The 23,886-nt window shown below is 37.1% G+C and overlaps 1 protein-coding gene across 9 annotated transcripts in view; it reads right to left on the bottom strand.

The window, feature by feature from the left end:
• Nucleotides 1-2,962: 2,962 nt before the first annotated feature.
• dlgap1b (discs, large (Drosophila) homolog-associated protein 1b) overlaps nucleotides 2,963-23,886 on the bottom strand; it is a 110,413-nt gene continuing 89,489 nt past the window's right edge. For 8 of the 9 annotated variants that reach the window (XM_058764858.1, XM_058764854.1, XM_058764862.1 and 5 more), the window contains 6 exons: nucleotides 16,894-17,282; nucleotides 16,328-16,410; nucleotides 10,834-11,249; nucleotides 9,016-9,107; nucleotides 8,676-8,828; nucleotides 2,963-7,330 (listed from right to left, as the gene is read on the bottom strand). In XM_058764858.1, the coding sequence (XP_058620841.1) occupies nucleotides 7,118-7,330; nucleotides 8,676-8,828; nucleotides 9,016-9,107; nucleotides 10,834-11,249; nucleotides 16,328-16,410; nucleotides 16,894-17,282 (1,346 nt within the window). In that variant the 3' untranslated portion in view covers nucleotides 2,963-7,117. Of the gene's footprint in view, nucleotides 7,594-8,675; nucleotides 8,829-9,015; nucleotides 9,108-10,833; nucleotides 11,250-16,327; nucleotides 16,411-16,893; nucleotides 17,283-23,886 lie in introns of all 9 variants that reach the window. The other variant, XM_058764863.1, reaches the window with a different exon arrangement.

Raw genomic sequence — 23,886 nt, 5'->3', positions numbered from 1 at the left:
TTCTACAAAATGGGTGTTTATCTCCTTTCTTCAGCTTAACTGCGTTGCTCGATAAGTATGTTCATAGTAAGGTTCTTGCATTCAAGGCTGTTTTTTTTTTTAACCTCTATACAAAGAGTAGCATGGGAAAGCTTAGCCTTAAGATGACAGTTCTTTCCAGTAGTGTTTGAAAAATGAAATAGCATGTAAGGCCTGACAGGATAGGTGGATTGCTTTCATAAAGCGGAAGGCAGCATGAGCAGGTACATCCAAATGAGGTGATTTATACCAATTCACCGCTGCCCTGCCTTGACATCTCACGCATATTAAAGGCATGTTCCTACAGGCTATTGCTAAATCACACTGACATTCTTCTGTGTGTAAGCTTCACAAGAACTCCAATTAGCATAATCCTGCATTTAATTAGCAGTAGCTAAAACCAGACGTCAAAGATGGCTTGCCAATGGCGTCTGTTAGAGTGTGCATGTCTGTGTATCTGAGCACAGACAATAAAGACGGATTAGCAGGGACACGTCTGTCCTGGATATTCAATCACACTCGGTCAGACAGCTGTTCTTTACTTTAGACTTCTCACTGGGACGAGATCCAAACAAACAACTCAAAGGGTCATTGGTCTGGCTGGGAACTAGTGATCAAAGTGATTAGCAGCTCAAAGCAGTTAATTAACCAAACACCTATATTTAAAAAGACATTACATTCTATAATACTGAAGACTTTTGGATGGAATGGATGTCTCTCGCACATTAGATGTTGTCTGGGTTCATCTGTGGGAGATGCCTGAAGGTGTCTACTAATAAGTGTCAAAGAAGGTCTGTTCTCCTATTCAGGCCTCGGGCAGTGATTTAAAACTATGAAGCCTAGTTAATAGTAGGAAAGTATGTAAAAGGTAATAGGAAGTTTAAAATCAGCAAGATTGTGAGATATTAAGTCAAAACTGTGAGAAATAAAGAAATGCATGTTACCATTACATATCACAATTATGAGACATAAAAAAGTTTAAAATTGTGTTAGTCAACTTGTTGCAGTTACAAGAAATAAAGACAATTATGATTTATCAATGTCACAATTGTGAGCTATGTATCTATTACGAGAGATAAAACCACAGCTGTGATATGACAATTGTGAGGTGTCACAACGGTGACACAAAAATTGCTATGTGAAATTGTTGCAACTGTGAGATAAAAAGCCAAATTGTGAGATATAAAGTCAGAACTGTGAGAAATAGTTGCAATTGTCTAAAATAATGTTACAATTACAACAGTCGCAATTACTTGAAATAAGGGAAATTATGAGAAAACTGTCACACTCACAGTATATATATAATACAAGAATAATAGCTCTGGCAGGTCATGTGAGTCAAGCTTGCATCAGCTGACTCTCAGCTGATCACATCTACCTATAGGAATACGACATCACGGCAATGACGGCATCCCTGCATAAGCGCTCTTCAGTATTATTCAGCAGCTTTTGCTTGCTCGGGAGCAATTACCCTCCTCCATCCCCAACTCCTCCTTTCGCCACAGTCAGGACTTGGCTTCTGACATTCCTGTTAAATCAGACTCCCTAATCTTGAGTAATGTGTTACACTAAATGTAATTAAATACATTAATGATCTGCTTGGTTCTGTTCTGGTAAGCCTTGGGGGGGTTATTATTATTGCTGCTCTCCCTGCTCATTCATGACAGGCTGCATGGATAGGAGTTTTTGCCCAGAACAGAACCATACCGCCAAACCAAAATGTATGCTAAGTGTCTATCACAGTCAGAATTTTAAGATATGTTGAGAAATATAAATAGTTGTGAGATTTCAATTGGGAGAAATAAAGTCGCAGTTATGAGAAATAAAGAGAATTATGACAAACAGAGTTACAACTCTGAGATAAATGTCTCAACACACAAAATGTCCCTTTGTCTGAGTTTCTACTAATGAACTGATAAGTTGAATCAGGTGTGATTGATAAAGGAGACATGCAAAATGTGCAGTGTTGGGGAGGCTCCAGGAACGTGTTTGGGAACCCCTGGACTATTGTAACGCTCTTTTAGCCGGAGCTTCTAAATCTACACTTAATAAGTTGCAATATGTACAAAATTCAGCCACTAGGATTTTAACTGGGACTAGGATTGGCAGTCATATTACTCCAGTGGTTCCAGCTGGTTCCCGGTCAGGTTTAGAGTGGATTTTAAAATTATGATGCTTACTTTTAAGCAGTTGTGGCCTAATGGTTAGAGAGTCGGACCTGTAACCCGAGGTTGCGGGTTTGAGTTTCAGGTCCGACAGGGATTGTACGTGGGGGGTAGTGAATATCCAGGGCTCTCAATACCACGACTGAGGTGAGACCCTTGTGCAAGGCACCGAACCCCCAACCGCAGCAATATGGCTGCCCACTGCTCTGGGTGTGTGTTCACTTCTCACTGCTGTGTGTATGCACTTGGATGGGTAAATGCAGAGCACAAATTCCGAGTATGGGTCACCATACTTGGCCACATGTCACGTCCTTTCCTTAAAGCATTACATGGCCTGGCACCTCATTACCTCACAGAATTGTTGCATCCAAACACTCCTAGTTGTAGATTGCACTCCTCTCAAGTCAAACTTGTTGGTTGTTCCTCAAACACATCTAAGATCTATGGGTGACATTCTCTGCCTCTTGAACTTAGGGAAGTTCAGAATTATGATGGTTTTAAAGTTCAACTTAAGACATTTTTTTTAAACTTGCATTAGCTTATTGATTTTGTTTTGCTTTTCATTGTATTTGATTACATTGTGTTCAGCGCTTTGAGAAGCTGCTTTTAAAGGTGCTTTATAAAATAAACGTATTATTATTAAACTGCAATTGTAGGACTTTCATTATTGCGAGATTTCGCAACAATGACAATTAAAGTCACAATTCTGAGAACTAATTCATTCATTCATTCAGGACAGAGCAAACATACATTTATTTGGAAATGAATCACTCCATGGCTGTGAGCATCTGTAATGTTTTAATGATCAAAATTTCATACACGTGCCATAACATCAACAGTGTTGTTACAATAAATACAAAATGTAAGTAGTAAGATATCCTTAGATGTAGGTTACATTTACAATGAAGAACATTCATGTATTTACACACAGTCATTTAGATAAAGTTTATGCCTTTACGAGAACAGTAAATACATAATATTCTGCCTTCATTTCCCAAAACATTGTGGTGGGTGCACAGACCACATTTTGGCAACAATACACAGCCTAATCTTCTATTTTGGGAGATAAAACCCTAAAAAGTCAGGACTTATCATGTTGCCAGATATAAACTGATATTTTCACATCAGTGAATGACAACAGTTAAGAAAATGAGATTGTGATCACTTTCGGCAAAAACTTAAGTGCTATATAGTCTCACAAAATATCTCTCTATGTCTCATAAATATATCTTTAAATACTAAAAATGAAATGTAATCAATTAATATTTCAATAAACATTTCAGTATCATTTTATTTATATCTTTTTTTTTTTACAAATAAAATGACATGGATTTCCTTTGTGTTAATCACTGATTGTCCAAAACAAAATTATTCCTAATTTTGGTGTCAATTTGGACTGTAAATGCTATGAAATACTACTGAACACATTGATACAGAAATATCAATATGAATGGGTATTTTGTCATCAATATTGAATGCTTTAATTGGTACCGTAACATCTCCAGTATAAGACCTCTTCATGATATACACATACACAAACATACACGCACATTCATACACACGTTATATAGTCTCCCCTGAGGCTACGTTGTGCATGACTATCATATATTCATAAATTAAGGCCGAGCGTTTAAACATCAATAATATTTCAAACAAACATTAACCACAGTAGAAGGGCTCTAGTGCATAATAACTGGAACTAAGAGTTTAGTTAATAAGATAAACACTAACAGGATCAAACTAAAGCCAATGCAACTGAACTGTCTATGAAAATAGAGAATGGCTGCACATTTGGCTGCTGGGAAATTAATATCAATATATATATTTATAGTGATGTGTCTATCCACAGTGAAATATTCTGAGAAAGAAAAAAGAAATAGCTCTGTTTATTTAACATATTTAACAAGTGCAAATTAGTATTATCAGTTATTGAAAAATATGAGACAGTGCAGTTAGGTTTTGACTAGTATTGAGTAACCCGTCAGTGCAACTAAGATGCAGCGCTGTTTACAAATCAATTACATGAGCAGCACAAGAGTGTAATTCAATGGTTAAAGTAGGTTTCCTTAAATAGAAAAATAATAAACTGATGTTATGTGCTCTGCATTGATACATGTGTTTATTTGCACTGTCTCCACAGGGTTGCTGAAAGTATATACATCTTAGTATAAATAAAAACACAAAGTAGCTGATCTATATTACAAAGTATTAACTGTGCTACATATCGGTGAAAAAAAAAAAGAGATGCCTTCAGGTAAATTAGGAAGCACTTGGGTACATGCACTTGATGTGGGAAAAAAAAAACACACACACTTGACTGACTTGGCCGAGGATAAAGACTATCATGCTAACTTGTGATTATAAATATAATGAATAAATTACTCATCAAAATTTGAGTTTTTAACTAAAATGTGTATGTATTACATTTATCGAACTGTGACATTGCAGTTGTATTATTTAAAATGATACTTTAAGCATTATTGAAATTATTGAATTATATAGCAATGCTAAAGAGGGCAATGATGGTATGCGAGTTTAAATGTGTTTATTTGGGTTTTAAATATCGCTACAACTCCATTATAAAATACTGATATTTTACTTTATATTCATTTATACAAACATTTAGACAAATATAGTGAGGAGCTATATTAGTAAGCAGTCAGGAAGGAGTTTTATAATTCATCATTTATATATTTACAGAATATGCTAAATAATGTGCATTTTTTAAAAGAATCTTATGCCAAGTTCAACAAAATGTCCTAACAGGGCACGATGTGATGAGTTTACTGCCAAGATAATTTGCCCATACTGAACAAGAAACTGCTGAGTGACATGACATGATCACAGCCAATCAGATGTTTAATGTTTAGTTATGAAGAGCAGAATAAACCAATGCGATTTCACAGTGGGCGGAGCTATTTAATGCCATAGAATTAGAAAATGTCCTGTGTTGTTGTGGCCATTCACACTGACAGCGATTTTATTGCTGGAGGAGTAGCTGTTAAGTTAAATAAGCCACAACAAAGTTAAAATATAGTTGTGAGCTGCAATTGAGAAATAAAGTTGAAATTTTTGATATACGTTTGCAATTACGTTCAGCCACAGTTACAAGAAATAAAAACTCTCCTGATATATAGGGTCACAACTGTGATATATTTATTATGAGAGTAAAAGTAATAAAATCACAATTACGATATAAACTTAAAATTGGAAAAACATTAAGTAAAGTCACAATTACGAGAAAAAATCTCTTGCGATATACAGAATCACAACTGAGGTATACTAATAATGCGACTCATATAAAAGATATAAAAATGTAATTGCGAAAAATAAAGTCACAATTACGATATAAAATCACAATTATCACCTAAAATTAAACTATTATCACCGCAATTATATGAAGTAAAGTCTCAATTAAGAGATATAAAATATCTTGTGATATATCGTCACAATTGTAATATATTGTGTGACTATGACACATGAAAACGCAATTGCGAGAAACAGTCACGGTTATGTTATTATCACAATTAACATCTAAAACCACAATTACATTACGTTAAATCATAATTATGAGAAATAAAATCTCTTGTGATATACTGTTAGAATGTTAAACGCAATTGTGAGAAATAGTAATAATTACGATATAGTCGCAATTAACATAAAATTATAATTACGCTAAGTCACTACAATCACAGTAATGAAATAAAAATTCACAATCCATAAAGTGTCAATTGTGGGTCACAATTGTGGCTTTATAGATTGTGAATATTTATTTCATAATTGCGACTGTTGTGACTTAGTCGCAACCAAAATAAATAAAGTAGCAATTCATTGGATATGGTCACATTGCACCGCCTTGTTCAGGTCACTGAAATCTTTGAAAAATAAAGACTTCGCATCACTTCATTGCTGTCAGTGTGAACGGGGCTTAATGCTGAATGAAATCCCTGACTGCCTGTATGTAACGTTTCTTAACGTGACACATTGCTAATTTATGAATGGCTAATGAATCAGAGCCGTGAAGAGTGGCGTGTTCTGACAGCGCTTCTGTCAATGACGTGAACACGTTGAGCGGTGACAGATAAATGTGTCACATTTGATAGATACAATGGACATCTATGTCAGTCAAACAGGTGAGTGGCACTGCTGATGGGAGATGATAGTGAGCAGACAGGAAAGGAGATAGGATGGTTTGAGAGGACGGGAGAGGATGACCGAGTGGGAGTTGAAAAATATGAGAAGAAAGAAGAGAAGAGGTGGTTTTTCCATTCTATCCCCTGATACTGAAAACAGAACAACCTCGCCCTGTCTCAGAGGTGCAGGGTGACACGTGAGAGAGTGTAATACATGTACTAAAAGCCTGACACACACATTTACATACATACACTGCATTTGTGGCTACATTGGCATTAAAATCTTCAGAAGTGATCGGTATGTTGCCCTTTTAGAAGTTATGTCCTCTTTGAGAACACAAGACATATGGCTCTTACACGGTAACTGCAAAAAACGACAAATTAAATAATAAAATTCAGTAGTAGTGTGCATTATTTGGGTAGTAATATCAACAGACATAATAATATATTGTATTTTAGGCATGAATATATATATATATATATATATATATATATTATTGGTTATTTTAACAATTAAATATAGAGTGTCTAATAGAAACATTAAAAGTCTTTGGGAGTTTAACAAGGGAGCTACAAATGGCGGGATGGAGGAATAGAGTAAAATTAAGTTGTAAATACATACAGTAGAAGCCCACAGTGAAGAAACTCTCTTTTACACAAGAAAAGAGGAGTGATTATGTTACAGCTACCCTGCCTTTGTCATTCAGTGCTATTGTGTTATGGTTGAAGATGTGTGTGTGTGTGTGTGTGTGTGTGTGTGTGTGTGTCTATTTATGCTTCTGAGCACCCGGATTTCAGTGTTTATAATCGTGTTTGGGCCTCTGGGATGTATATTTCAATGCTGTCGGCGCATTCTGTAGCAGAGCTCTGGCGCTGAGAGGCAGCAGCGCGTTTAGCCGCTAACAGCCGCTTACGGGCCTCCAACCGCTGGGAGCCCTCCAAAGACCGGTCTCTCACTAGCAGCATGGGACCTTTCCCCGGCTTCCTGGGTACCGGAGGAGGTACGCGCCTCTCCTGGACAGCAACGACAAACTGGTTAGTGCCACTCCTTGACGTAACACAACACTGCTAATGCATGCAATTATGGGGTCATCTGTTGGGTCATCGGCAATATTTAGTTGTGTGTGAGTGCCAGGCATCAGCCAAATACATTAAGTGAGATCTTAGCCATTTTTGCCAGCTAAGAGTTCAACCCATTTGGCATGAGATGAACGGGACCACTGGATGTAAACCACATGCATCGTGCAATTTGGGAGCATCGCCTCAAAACCAGATCACTGTCAAACACAGAAAATAATAAGAAAATGAGCAAAACAAATCAGATCAAAGCATAACACATGCAGCATATATTAATAAAATAAGATAAACATTCAAATAAAATATTAAATAATGAAGCAATAGTCAAAGAGTCAGAGTACATGCCATATTTAATCGAATGCAAATACAGAAAACTGTCCATTAGTGAAATTTTGAATAAAGTGCTGGCTGTTCTTCTCCATACAACTCCTATAAAAAGGAACTGGATCTGTGGAGCTTCAAAAAGGACACAAAAGCACCATAAAAGCATTGTTAAAGTACTCCATGTGACTTGACATCTGCCCTAGCACTCCTTGGCTTGTTCATAAGAATTCATGAGAGAAGTAGTTATGTCTGAATCACAAACAAATCATTATTTTAATTCCTTTTAATGATTATTTGGTTCAGCTTACAAATTTTTAAGACTTAAACCAGTTCACAGACATAAATCAGTTCACAACAGTGATCCAAATGATTCGGTGACAAATTGGACTGATTCGATTCTCAACTCAGTGACTCAATTTCTGATGGCAGCAGTTAATAGCTCATATAACGACTCTAATTTTTCTGATCGTTTCCTCACAAAAAGCTATCGTATGACTTCAGAAAACCAGGAATATAATGCAAAAGTCATATGGACTACTTTTAAAATGCTTAAATGCTGTGTTTGTGCCGTTCTTTAAGCTTGAAGGCCTCAGGCTTAATTTATATGTGATGAAAGAGCAAACTGTACAATAATTAGTCAAAACAGTTAATTTGGGGGGAAAATATACCAGTTTGGAACAAGTAAATAATGACAAAATTTCAATTTGGGGGAACTGTTCAATACAGAATGGCATATCGAACAGAATACTTGTTTCTTGTTTGCATTAAATAATACAACATCTACTCTGACATACATCGAACAGTTACAATACACCAATCATTTATCTTAAGCATGCCAACGAAATGGCACTGCACTGTATTTACACTGCGTTGCAAATTAATATGTGACAACTGTGGCATTCTTAACCATTTTTAGAGAGTGTGTAATGCATCTGGATTTGTGATGTAAAATCTGTACCTTTCTCTCAGGAGGCTCCAGTGCTTTCCAGTTGTTAGCTTTCAGCTGGTGTAGCTCATCAAACTTCAGGCTGATGTTCTCAATGGACAGCTGCAGCATGTCCCAGAATCCTGCCAGATCTTGAGACACGGGCCGTGGGTGGGCATTGGGATTCTGACAGCCAGAGAACAGATTATACACAAAACATCTGTTAATTTAAAAAAAAAAAAAAAAAAAGAGACATAATATCTAATTGGGTAATACTGATTTAATACTGCTCAGGCTAACATTTCCATTTGAGGCAGGGCTACCCAGTGCAGCTCTGCTCTGATTGGCTGATGGATGTGTGCTCCATACGTACCAAGTTTTCTTCACAGAGCTCCCGGAACTGCTGAAATTTCTGCGACATCAGCAACTGAGCACTACCCACCGCACTTCGAATCTTGCCGAGAACTAAACACAGACAAAAAAAATAATAAAAAATAGAGAATCAGCTGTGGAAAACAAGTTTAGTAAAAGAAAACTGGATTAAGTAGCTTGAAAAGTTGATGAGAGAACAGTATGAGAGATTCAACGCAGTAACACAGTAGTGGATATGTGTGTGTCACAAAGGCTTAGACACTCAGTTAATGTTTAAATGCTGTCTCTTTGAAGTGATAAAGGGTCATAAATATCCAAGGCTTGGGAACCCAAATGCAGGAACCAGAGGAGCAGGGGGAGTGTTTACCATGTACACCAAACAAACACCCGCCAAAGCCAACGACCCAAGACACTCACACACACACACACACACACACAGATCAATGTGATGTAAAAAAATAGATTAAGAGTGAAAAAGAGTAAATAGCATATCAGATTACCAAACAGCAGTGAATTCTCTTAAAGGAAGCTAATGTTTGCCATGCGGGGGTCATATAAAGGCTTTTGCTGTGGCCTGAGGAGTGACTGCAGCGTGTCTCTGTGGATTGGAGGCATGAGGCAGTTTAAACAGAGATCCGACAAAATGAACTCGCTCTGTTTAACATATGCAGCAGCAAGAGACCATATGGCAAACAATGTGCTGTCATCGGACAGATTAGCATATTTTATGTATTCAGGGAAAGAGGGAAGGGTTAGAGAAGAGAGAGAGTGGAAGGAGACAGATATAGAAACAGTGAGAGGAAAAAGAAAATATACAGAGAAAGAGGGAGCAAAAGAAACGAGGGAGACGGGTGGCTCCCTGCTGGTAGAAATGTCTGGTATGTGAGAGGGAGACAGACAGGAGATAGATGAACAAGCAGGCTTTGTGACTGACACGAAGATGGTCACTGCGCCGTGTGTGTGGGTGTGTGTGCTTGAGCAGGGAAAAGGCGGGAAGTGGGATAAAAAGAAAGAGTCTGGCCGGAGGTAACCAGACTGTGAAATGACCTTGTGCACTGGTAGTTTTGTTAAAGTGGCTGATTATTCTCCAAATGACTTAGACACAGTCTGTACAAATGTCACTTTAGTTTTGCATCAAAATGACTACTTGACTTTAAAATAACATGGTGGAATTGGAAATTCAATGATTTAGCTACCAAAGCCATTTTGCTAAAATTACTTTCCTGTGTAGTGTAGAATAACTCAGAAAATTGTGAGTTGCCTACAGGGGCATCATGCACTCATTATTTTTGAGGGGGCACAAGTTGGGGTGGGGTCATCATGTGACACACAGCAGCCAACAGCACTTATGTTTTATTTATTTTTTCCTTTTTATTCTAAACATTCCCAAACGCATTAACTATATCATGAAATATCTTGATTCTGACCTTTATAGATTATGTTGATCTATAGTGCACTATATGGACGATGGTCAAAGCAACCTAATAATGTAATCTATTAACTATGCATAAAAACCTGTCTGTTTATGGGTGTCATGCCATGACATATTTTTAATACGACTGACTTTGTTTAATGTCAATTTAACATTGAAAGTTAATGTGAATAAAAACATTGCATTTAAATCAAATATAATAAATGAGTCCCAAAATGCAGTTGAATCAAACATGAGTTTATAATAACCACAATGTTGTTAAATCGAACAATCTAATCTAAATGAGTATAACTTCCACAACATCTATATACATCTGAATGCCTAATAATGCTGTCTAGATAGGCAGCCTACTACTTTTTTGATAGTCATTATCTCAGAGTTACTCACTGTCTTCTGGAAGCTCATTCTCTCTCTCATCCTGTTCCATCTGTTTGCACCACCCCTCCATCCTCTCCACCTCTGCTTGCAGCAGTTTCAGAAACCAGCGTCCGTCCTGCGGACACACGGACCCTGACACCCCACTTGCATATTCCTCATCCATGGCTCCATCCATCCAGGGGTCTGGAGGGGGCAGAATGGAGGGGTCAAAGCCCACGTCGGTGTACTCATCTTGGACACAGGCATGGTAGTGGTTCCCAGAGCCCTGGATGCTGACAGTAGAAGTGGCAGCATCTCGCGACGACTGGTGGACAATGGGCCCCTGGTGGGTCTGTGTGAACTGCTCGTCGCCAAGACCCTCCAGAAGGTCAAGATCAGCTTGAACGGCAGTGGTGACGCTGTTGGAGCGTGTAACTCTGCGGTAGCTGGAAAGAAAAGATGAACCATGTTGTATAGTTTGTGTTGAAAGTGTTGACCAAAATATGGTGGGAAAAAATAACACCTTTTATGCTAACCCCAAACGTTTGAATGGTAGTGTATATTTTTCAGAATGTTATTTTAAAAAGTAAAAAAAAATGGTTGTTATAATGGTAAAATGTGACCCTGGACCACAAAACCAGTCTTAAGTCGCTGGAGTATATTTGTAGCAATAGCCAAATCATTAGGACATTAAGTAAAGATCATGTTCCATGAAGATATTTTGTAAATTTCCCACTATAAATATATCAAAACTTAATTTTTTATTAGTAATATGCATTGCTAAGAACTTCATTTGGACAACTTTAAAGGCGATTTTATCAATATTTAGATTTTTTTGCACCCTCAGATTCCAGATTTTCAAATAGGAATCTCGGCCAAATATTGTCCAATCATAACAAACCATACATCAATGGAAAGCTTATTTATTCAGTTTTCAGATGAGCTATAAATATGACTGGTTTTGTGATCCAGTGTCACAAATGTGGTTAATATGCTATTCTCTATTATCAAAAATGTTAAAATGAATGGAATGTCTATTTACACTAAGAGCAAATAGGGATAGATTCTATTCACACTATATAAAAATAGTATTTTCTTTGTACTATGTGTAAATAGTAGATGCCACTTAGTGTAAATAGTGGCAGATATTTGCACCTTAGTATTGTAGTAATTAAATAATAACATATTGAGTGTAAATTCTAATTTTTAATAAAATTATTAAATAGATGCCACACTATTGGAACAATAAAGCCCTCAATACACCTACCCCTAAACCTACACATATACATTTTATAATTAAATACCCGTAAGGCACTTTATTTCCACTCTTCGAATATTTCCTTTATTTTTATTGAAAATAAATGCTTTTCCAATCTGATATGTGATGGGAAATGGGAGAAGAATGAGTTCCGCAAAAGGCAGATTCGAACTTTGGTCGATCGCGGTCACATCAAAAGTTACCACCGTGCACCTTACTTACTGCTGCTGTTGCTTGACAGGCATCTTTTGCAAATGTTGTATAACCCAACCACACGTTGGTAGGTGTAGTTAGCCTCTGCTAACAAGGCAGGCTATTTGCAATTAGTGTAAATAGCATATCACTAAAAAATACAGCTATTTTCACCTTGTGTAAATAGAACCCATTGCTATTTCCACTTTGTGGCATTTAGTGCAAATAGCCGCTGCCAAAAATTAAATCATTAAGAAATGTAATAAAAATATAAAACATTCTGTAGCCAAAAACTCCATTAAAATGAATTATAAACATGCCTATGATGCTTAAAAATGCTTTGAAATGAGATCTTACTAATGCACCATAATGTTGAAAATGCTGTAAAAACAAACACTTCAAATACTTAAGATTAAAAAAAAAAAAGTAAATAAATAAATAAATAAATACAGTAACTGGCTTGTAATTTTCTGTTAAAATTTCCTTCTAGGTAACTGTAGGCCATGATATCAAATACAAGTGTAACAAACACACAGACACACACCTGTAGGAATAGAGAGGGATAACATTTCAAAGCGATGTGGCTTAGATCAGCTACTCTGTGTTTGCCTGGTGTGTGTGTGTATTGGAGATGTAGGACACCTGCTCTATTCAGGTGCACTGAAGCACACTGACATCTCTCACCATACCCTGAGTGTGTGTCGGCTGTGTCTGTGCATCTGAGCGTTTGAATTTTGGCTTATTAGAAGGCACACTCTCAGAAATAAAGGTACAAAAGCTGTCACTGGGGCGGTGCCTTTTCAAAAGGTACATGTTTGTACCTAAAGGGTCCATTTTGGTACCTTAAAGGTACATATTAGTACTTAAAGTGTACATATTTGAACCTAATAGTTACAAAAGTGTACCTTTTGAAAAGGTACCACCCCAATGACAGCTTTTGTACCTTTATTTCTGAGAGTGCACAACACAAAGAATGATAGCACATACAGGCCATAAATTGTGAGTATTTTTTTCATTTTTTCATGACCTGAACGATCATTATTTTCACCCATCCTTCCAATAATCTGTGTCTGTGCTCCTTCACAACATACTGAGCTCTGATGTCTTTTTTAACCATTTGTTTCCTATTAAAGACCATTTTAGATTGTTGGTGTGTGTGCGTGTGTGTGTCAGAGAGGCCTGTTTCATATCAGTTAACTACTTCCTGTAGAGAGGAAGAGAGACAAATAAAGGGCACAAGAGAAAGAGAGAGAGAGGAGCGTATTCATTTCTTGTTCCGCTCACATGGTAGTAATCATTGCCTCCTGTAAATCATATCATAAGAAAGCGTTCGTGTGTGTGTGTGTGTGTGTGTGCGCGCGCGTCTCATGTTCATAGTTAAATGTAACTATGGCAGACTGCTTTACAACAGATTCTTTTTACATTTGAACCTAAAATACATAAAGTGGCCCCCAAAATATCTGGACACTCAAGCCACAAATAAAAAAGGAATACATTTCATTGTATTAGATGACAAAATATTAAACCAAATGGCAATGGCAAGAAATATAAATGACAAAACAATATGCCTAAATGAGCTAACTATTTCATCATTGTCCATAATGATGATCAAAACCTGACTTCATACATCCACTCAAAATCACACTGATATCAGTTTACCATGGTACCATGACTGAAAATTGTGTCATAGCCAGCCAATCAGGTTGAATCTGGATTTTCTATTTATGTACGAGATGGTCTGTTTGAGGTTGAAACTAACCTATGGTGGACTCAGAGCTTTATATATTACCCAAAGCTATCAATAGACACGAGAACACCCACACACATTCATTTTTCAAGATGCTTCTAGCAAGGGAGGGCCACATGTTAAAGCCACTAAGACCACCACAGCACCAAAACCTCTGAAGGGTGTGACATGGAAGACACAGTGTCAGAAGTTCACCTTTTTATTATTACCAGAATTACTTTCAATGGCATGTTTTCCTTTATTATTTTGTTTATCTTACATATGAAAATACACATCTATCTTTCTATCTATCTATCTAGACAAGTATTGGAGCTCAGCAGTTTGTCAGTACCACATATGACTTTGTACCTGCTATAGTGCACCTCCCCAGAGCAAAAGAAGCCAGACTTGATTGGTTTGGGGCTCATTCCTTAATTTCCTTCGTTCCTACCGCACCAAGGAGGAGGAAAAGAGTGTATGACGTGCTAAAGGAGTCTCTACGTACAGTTCAAAGGCTCTGACTTCAGCAGGAAACAAGAGCAGACCTGTGCTAAGAGAGCCATGTGTGTGTGTGTGTGTGTGCCAGTGTTTTACAGCTGTATTCCCTCTCAGTTACAAAGGCATGCTTCAGCAAAGTCCAAATACCGGCGACCTGTGCGGGTGTGTGTGTGTGTTATGTGTGTCCCTCTCTCACCGTCTAGGAATCTGCTGCCCTCAACTCCTCAATGCTGGCAGCTACCAGCCCAAACCTCATATACATGTGTACACATACACATATTGGTTAAATTCCAAAACCTAGTAAGCTCCTATATAGGCAGCTCCCTACTAAAACAGCATCTTAAACACAATCTGTAACAATCTACATTAGCAGAGACTGATGTTAGCATGTTGCTAAACTACCAACATGATATAGTAAACAATTCAGTTTTAAACTGAACTATTTTAATCTTACCAGTATTGAATAAAATAACCCTGATAACACACGTACATCACGGAGATGTCTATTTGATGTCTGCAAGATGTATTTTTAGTTTGTTCATCTGCAATATGTCTTTAAGTCGTTTTCTATCAGATGTCAAAAAGACGTTTGTGATTTAGAATGTAAAACTGACATCTTAAAGATATAAACACTCTAAACACTCTATAAAGCACAAAAATGCATAGCACACAAATACTGGGTGTAGTGTATTTTAAACAAAATTTTTATACATTTCAGTACTTAATGAAATGTATTTATAACTAATATTGTGATGTTAGCATGTTGCTAATCTAACTACATACACATAACACATATATGCAAGTATATTTTAATAGGCAATGTTCAAAGTATAATAATAAAAATAGTATTTTTTTTTAAATACCTTTTTGTACTGAATGTAATAAATTCATAAACAACACCAATTTATTTTATTTTTTTCAATAAATAATGCATTATTCTGTCGGTTATGAAGGATATTTGTGATATTGTTTTAAATCTGGCTGAGACGAGGTGTCTGTGAGGTACCAGCGTTGGAAGCATGTCTTAAATATTGCTTCCATAGACAGTTCACTTGGTTTTGGAAAAGGACAACTGACTCTAAACATACCCAACCTCCTGTAAAACAACTGTTTACACACAGTATGTGTGTGTGAGTGTAACCTATTTGCTCTGGCATTTGATCTGTACTCTTGAGCAGCGCTTTGGCTACAAGACAGTGATTTTACGATGCTTCGGCTGGACCTATAGCAGAACTTTAAGGGAAACACACAGAGACTGAGCATCTAGCGGCCTCTACCTCCTCCTGTCGTTATGTCCCTCCCTCTCACAGGGTGCTAAAACAGTGACATCTGAGGGTGTACGAGTCAGAGAAAGCAAAAGAAAGCAAGAGAGAGAGAAGTGAGACGGGGGGTCGATACTTGACCATGTCTGTGACCCAGCAGCCTGCCTGCTTCATAATGGGCACAGCAACAGATGGCCGTGCACGCACACACAGACACACCCGCATACACACACAGAGCAGCTGTCTCTCTGCCTCCCACTCCTTTACCCTTTCAGGAGGCCCCAATGTCCAAACCACCATGATAGGGACAGCTGCGTGTGTGAAATAGAGACAGAAAATGGGAGGGTCTTTGTCAAAGGAGCATGTGCTTGAAATGACAACTCTCTCTCTTTCACTTTCCTTTCTCTCTCCTATTACACCTTCCATTCTTCAACTTTTAAAGTCACTATCCTCACATCTGTAATGCTTTAAGTGACTTTATCTTATTTGAATGAGCACATGTTGGGAGTTAAAGGGTGGAGATGTAATGGCATACGCTGTGTATGTGTGTGTGTGTGAGAGAGAGTGAGTGGGTGTAGATAAACTTACCATCTCTCCTCCTCTACTTGAATGCCGACCGACTGAAACTTGCAGTGCACTTCTGATTGGTTGGTTTCCTCAGGACCGTCCACCTAAACACAGACACACGCACATTCAATATGGAGTCTGGGTGTCAGAAGTAAATTTTGAATTATTCAGAGAATATACCATTAATTATGGCTGTCTCAAAACTTAACAGCATTTGTGGGCATAGTGTACATAATCTTAGAGCATACTTAATCACAGTAGGCCTATATTCTATAATAAATGCCCGGTTGAATTTGGAATAGCATACTGGCATACAAATGTTACTATTTTTGCCATATCTTTATATTACAGAAATAATATGAGTAGTATACTAGTATGCTGTTCTGAAGGTTCTGAGACACAGTCTACTTTTCCACATATATGAGTAGTTGAATGTCTGTTGTTTACTTTTTTTGTAAATTGACTGCTGTAGTGAAGTTCACATATAATGATCTGTTTCTTGTTTTCTTTGTAAGTTTGGTATTGCTTATACAATCTGTAACCCTATAGGCAACCCAGATGTGCGTGTGTGTGAGTGTGTGGCCAACCTGTATCCCTATTGACAGGCACTTCCTGAGGGCATCTCTCTTAGCTTCCTGTGAGATGTGTGTTACGCTAGTGGTGGCGGAGGCTGTGGTGATGGTGATGGTGCTGTTGGTCACATGCTGGCTGGCTGGGCCGTGGACTTGAGCGTTCGCTGCCTCGATGGCTGCTGTCAGGGCCTTCATGCTATCTATGCTCTCTGTGGAGTTGCTGAGGCCCGACTGGACCGCTGCTAAGGCCCGGTTAGCAGGACCAGCACCGGTGAGCTCATTGTAGGCATCTTGTGCAGATTCTGTGCTGCTCTGGGCTGTTATAGAGATGTATGGCCTGGTGGGTGTTGACCTGGGCGGGACTGGGGGTGGAGTTTTCTTGTAGGTGGTTATACATGATGATACTGTGGAGTAGGAGGAAGTGAAAGGTTACTCAGTGAAATTTTGCACAACTAATTAGCACATTCATCAACTGACCAACTAGTGGAAAAATTAATTTAACATTCAAAATATAACAAGACAATAACTGTAGGTGCATGATGTGAAAAGGGATAAAAACAAGAAATGAAAGTAAAGCTGGAGTATCGTGGAACTATTTAAAGTACCATATAGAGAACAACACAACAGAAATACAATATATTAGAATAGATTAGAACAGGTTAGAACAGAGTTGAGTAAAATACAGTAGAGTAGAGTGGACTTGAGGAGTAGAAAAAAGTTGCATAGAGCAGAAAAGAGTAGAACAAAGTTGAGTAAAAGAGAATGAAGTACAGTTGAGCACAGCAGAATATAACAGAGTAGAATAAAGTTGAGAAGAGTACAATAAAGTAAACTAAAATATAGTATAATTGAGTTGAGTTTAATAGAAAATGGTATAAATAGAGTAGAATAATTTAAAGTTGGCATATAATACTATAGAGTTAGAACAATTCAATAAAGTAGAACAGAATAAAGTAATGTAGAATAAGTAGAGATGTACTAGAATATATAATATAACAGAGCAGAAAAGAATAAAGTGTAATTCAGTAAAGTGAAGTAGAGTGGATATAATATAAAATGTAATAATAAAATACAACTGGATAGAGTAGAATTCAGTAAACGAAGATAATTGTTGTTTAGAACTGTATAGAAAAGTAGAATAATGAGTAGATAAAGTCAACCAAAATAGAATTGAATAGAGTTGAGTAGAAAATGGAAGAAACAGTGTATGATAATATACATTTCAGTAGTGTAGAATAGACTGGTATAATAGTATAGAATTATAGAATAGAAAGGATCTGAGTAGAACTGAATAAAGTAGAATACTACAGAACAGAGCTGAGCAGACTTGACTAGAGTAAACTAAAATTGAATGGAGTGGAATAGAAAAGGATAGAAGAAAAATAAAAGTTGAGTACAGTAGACTGGAAAAGAATACATTTGAATAGAGTAGAATAAAACTAATGGAGAAGAAAAGTTTTAAATAAAGCAGAAAAGAATAGAACAGAGTATAATAGAATAGAATAGAATAGAATAGAATAGAATAGGAAAGAGGAAAAAATAGAATATAATACAGTTGAGTAGAGTAGAATAGTTAAAAAAAGTTTAGTACAGAAACAAATAAAAAACAATATCATGAAATAGAATTGAGTAGAGCGGAAACAAGTTGAAGAGTGTAAGGTAGGCACTGTAATGTCAGAGTATAGTAGAGCATGTTTAGAGTAGATTACTGTGAAGTACTGCAAAGCAAAACTACAACAGGAGTTTGGCATTACTGTCCCAATATCATCCATCTATTTCTGCTCTCTCTGTTCTTCCTGCCTGTGTTGCTTAGAATAGCACAGCTGCTGGAGAAGACTAAACACTGTGTATGCGTGTGTGTGTGTGTGTGTGTGTGTGTCTGTGTGTGCGTGTGTGTGTGTGTGTGTGTGTTCAGAGACTAAACAGTGGCAGTCCATTTTCTTACAGCTCCCTCATTTCCTGCTTTTGGCAGGAGCAGGTTAGTGCAAGCCCAGACACACACACACACACACACACATTACTCCTGAACACATGAAGGGAACGGATTAGATTGGAAGATCTCTCTTTTGCTTTATGACATCTGAGCGTACGAGAGTGTGTGTGCCAAAGCGCATCTGTTTTAGATTACAGAACTGTAAGAAGATCATGCACTGTCTTTTAACAGCTCTCTCACACACAGAAGGGATGTGGAACAGGTTTGTGACTCCGCTCCGTGCGTCTGAGTCTATGTAAACTGGGTCACGGTGCATGCGGAAAGTAGGCCAGGCTTTCTCTTTAAACTATTACTGCACTCGAGCCGGGCACTGTGTGTGCTTGTTCTCACCTGTGTGTATGAGCCTGTGTCATGTGTCAAGCGTGTATGTGTGTGTTCTCTGACCCACCCAGTCCTGCGGTTTATTTCTAAAGCCTTTCCTCTCTCTCTCGCTCTCTCTTTCTGTGACAAATGGCAAACCACAGGTCAAATAGCCCAAAACATCCACCCACCTGGAGCCCTTTAAACTACAGTCAGATGTGATTTTCCAAGCTGGAACAATCTGGAAGTTTTAATCTTATCACACACTACCGTAAGAGCATTGAGATTCTCATAGTCAAATATAAATGTTCATCCTGTCTACTTTTAATTAAAAACAGTAATATTATTAGAATTTCAAACAATTCAATTCTATTTTAATATATTTTAAAATGTGATGGAAAAGCTGAATTTTCAGCAGCTATTACTCCAATCTTCAGTGTCACATTATCTTTTTAGAAACAATTCTAATATGCTGATTTGGTGCTCAAGAAACATTCATTATCATTGTTGTTTAAAACAGTTGCACTGTCTAATATTTTTGTGGAAAATGTGATTTTTTTCCCCCATTAATTTTTATTTATTTATTTTTATTTGTATTTTTTTTTAGCATTTATCTGATATAGAAATCTTTTTTTAACATTATAAATATCTTCACTGTCACTTTTGACCAATTTAATGTGTTTTTCCTGAATAGAAGTATTAATATCTTTCCGAATAAAAAAAACAAACAAACAAACAAAAAAAAAAAACATACTGACCCCAAACAGTATTGTAAATATAATTAAATATAAAAATAAGTGCATTTTAGCTCATACAGTAGATACATTTATTTAAACTTCTAATAAAAAACGTCAGCTAACAGAAACGCACACAGATGTCCCATCCACACAAAGGCATGCCAGTGAGGGCAATGGGTTGTCTGGACTCCACAAAGTGAAGAGGAAGTCAGTTGCCAGAGAGCTGTCAAAGTCTTTTTAGAGGCCGAAACGTCTCAAAAATAGTGTTTTTACAACATGGGCCACCGCAGTATGATATATTCTCTAAGACCAGATGTGTAGGACGCATCCCAAATTACTTTATTTTCACCTACACGCAAGCAAACACAAAAAAGGCACGGAATAAAAACAAGTCATGCCATGTTAGCGGCATTACGGACTACCTCACAGTTTCCACGGATACACTTTGATGTTTGGATCATGGAAGCGTCACGCCTCCAAAACCGCACACACACACGCTCTCAAGGCCATCGTGTTTATCCAACAGTTGGGAAGTGGAGTGTGATACAGAATTCCTGAACTCCAGCAGGCAGGAACGGAGAAAGAAAAACTCCCTGAAATGTTTTTGTCCAACTTTCTCTCAACAAAACGGTCTCAACATCTGCCGCTCGTCTAACACAATCCGAACGCTACTGCAAAACAAACTACTTCTGACGATTGTAGTTAACCTTTAGATCGAATCTGAGGGAGGTAAGTATTTTCTTTTCAAAATGAACTCCAATTATCTTTTACACCTTCACAAAATCATTTTTACAGTGTAGTTTTGTAGCCATTCAGCCTGTTGGTTGAACATTAATTGGCTGCGTTCTTGGCCGATAAAGCATTTCTCATTTCAAAAGAGCAAAAGAATGAACGAGAGGTTAAAGAGGAGGAGGAGAGGGACTCTGTGAATGACAAAACCCCTTTTGGCCCCCGGCCCACAAACTCCTCTTTGTGAAGGAGCTTCAAACGAGCGACCGACAGAGGAGTGTGAATGGTGAATCTCTTGGCTAAAAAACACACTACCCCCCACCCGGGCCAGCACTGTATCAAAGACGGCCCCTGCTCAACCCCCTTCTCTCCACTCCTTCACTGCCCCCCTCTATCATCCATTCATCCCTTCTTTTCGGCCCCTGCCTGGAGAAACTCCCCTTTCGGCCTCATGCTTCATTAGGAGGGGAGATTGAACGCACCTCTGGGCATGTTGACGGCAGGACGCGGAGGAAACCAATGGGAGTGTGTGAGGGCTTGTGTGTTAGAAGTGACAAAAACGATAAAACTCATTCAAACAGGTTAGTTGGGCTCCCTCTAGTAGATGCCAAGGGAATTATCGGAAAAGCACGAAACACAAAGCGATATAAAGCCAGAGGAGGGGCCGCAGAGTGTTTTTGTGTGTGTGTATGTGTGTGTAAGCAGGCCAGGGTGCAGAATGACAGTTCGGCCCAGCTGCTGTGTGTTTAGAAAAGGGCTGGTCACTGTTCGTCTTTCTCTCCATCCCTTGCTCTCTTTCCACAGCCAGCTGGAGTCCTTTGTGATAGTGTAGCTGTGGAAACAGGGAGGAACATGAAATCTGTGGCCCTTCTATGAAATGGTGTGTGTGTGTGTGTGTGTGTGTGTGTAAAAAAAAGAGAAGGTAATAAAAATAGACCACCAGGCCAGTCACTGTTGAACTAAAAAGAGTAGAACAAATGTTCAGCGTTTTTTACAAAATGCAGATTGTCGCGGTTGCGACTGCTAAATGTAAACTGTGTGAGTGGAGTGTTTACTAACAGTGTGCGTGACCTACTTTTGCTTGTCCTAAGTTCATACACATGGCCAGTTTCCTCGCTGTCAATCAGTGACAAACACACCCATGCATGCTTACAAACACACACACATGCGCATGCGCCAACGCTCGGCCAACAGGTGACAAATAAAGTGTCATAATCACAGTGCAAAGTAGAAATAAATCTCAGACCAGACAGGTTATGGCAGTTCATTAAGGTAAGTGTGAGATTATTATGAATGTGGTTTAGAAAAAAATAAATTAAATAAAAAGAAATTCAAAGAAAATTCAAAAAGAAAAAAGAAAACAAAACAAAATAATTGAGATTATGAATGTGGCTTAAAAATTAAAATAAATAAATAAATAAATAAAAGAAAATAAAGTAAAAATTGAAAATAAAAATGTATCTACAATATATAATTTTAATTAAATGTAATTATTAATAAACAAATTATTAATAAAATTATTTTAAAAAATAATGGAACATTTTGAGTTTGTTTAGAAAATTAAATAATACAAACAAAATAATATATTTTTTAATTATATAATATATTTTTAAACTAAATAAATATATATATGATTGTACAAAATAAAAAAACAGAACAAATATAATAAAATGATTTTTTTTTTTATTTATTTTTTTTCCAAATGCAAAGGTAATGAGCCTTGAAACTTTAACTTCATCTTCAAAGTAGTGGGAGTAGGTATCTGCAGGGGTGCAGGGTCTTAACTTAGGTGATGAATATCTTTTTCTATAGTCTGTAAAGACAGACATGCCCTGGAGGAGGACAAGAGAGGCAGGGATGAATGAAGGGAGAGAAAGAGAGAGAGAGAGAGAGAGAGAGAGAGAGAACGAGAAAGGCAGTAAAAGAGGATGAGATTAGTTTTAGTGGCCCATTTGCTTTAGTTCCTGTCAGAGCATTCCTGACACCAGTCAAAGTGGGAACACACACACACACACACACACACACACACACAAACACCAAAACAAAACCATCTTGAACTAGGATACACAAAGACATAATAAAACCGCAAGACACAATCAACTTGAAAGAAGTCTAAAATTATAATTTAATACACAAGCAAGCTCCTGACTCACAAATGATCTCCCTTCAAAGCTCAGTTCTGCCCTCACACTCCCTGTGTTAGAATGAGACGTCTAGCCTACATACCTGTCTGATTACACATCTGCCTGTGACAGGTCACCGAGTGTGTTTGTGTATTTGTATAAGGATAGATGCATCCTGCATTGCTCTCTACCAGGAATTAAACACAACTGACAGGATGAAACACATATCCATATTTACTTATCTAAATGAGAACATATTGATACTAATTTTAATTAGCTTTATTTGCACTATTAACTAACTATTAACTTTGACCTTTGCCTCGATAAACTCCAAATTTGCTTTTAATCATTAGGTAAAGTTTAGGTATGGGATTGGATCAAGGGATCTAAAATATGGTCATGCAGAATAAGGCATTAATATGTGCTTTATAAATATTAATAAACAGCCAATATGCATGCTAATAAACTAAAATGTTACCTTATTTATTTTAAATATAAATATATATAAAATAAAATATAATTTAATAAAATAATATATTTGCTTTTAAATATAGGCCTATACACATATATATATATATATATGTACACACACACACACACACACACACACATGCACACACATATATATATATAGTGCTGTCAAATGATTAATCGCGAATAATCACATCCAAAATAAAAGTTTTTGTTTACATAATATATGTATGTGTACTGTGTATATTTATTATGTATATATAAATACACTATAAAATTAATTTAAGGGACAACTGGAATATTTTAGTTGAATAAACTAAAAATTTTAAGTCAGCGGGGTAACAAATTATTATTTTTTTTTTTTTTTACAGTGTACACACACATGCATGTACAGTATATATTTCAAAATATATATGACCCTGGACCACAAAACCAGTCTTAAGTCGCTGGGGTATATTTGTAGCAATAGCCAAAAATACACTGTATGCGATTTTTCTTTTATGCCAAAAATCATTAAGTAAAGATCATGTTCCATGAAGATATTTAGTACATTTCTTACCGTAAATGTATCAAAACTTAATTTTTGATCAGTAATATGCATTGCTAAGAACTTCATGTGGACAACTTTAAAGGTGATTTTCTCAATATTTTGATT

The sequence above is a fragment of the Onychostoma macrolepis genome, chromosome 24, assembly GCF_012432095.1.
Source record: "Onychostoma macrolepis isolate SWU-2019 chromosome 24, ASM1243209v1, whole genome shotgun sequence".
Lineage (NCBI taxonomy): Eukaryota > Metazoa > Chordata > Actinopteri > Cypriniformes > Cyprinidae > Onychostoma > Onychostoma macrolepis.
Note: the sequence above shows the minus strand (reverse complement) of the source record. Positions and strands in the feature narration are given on the sequence as shown.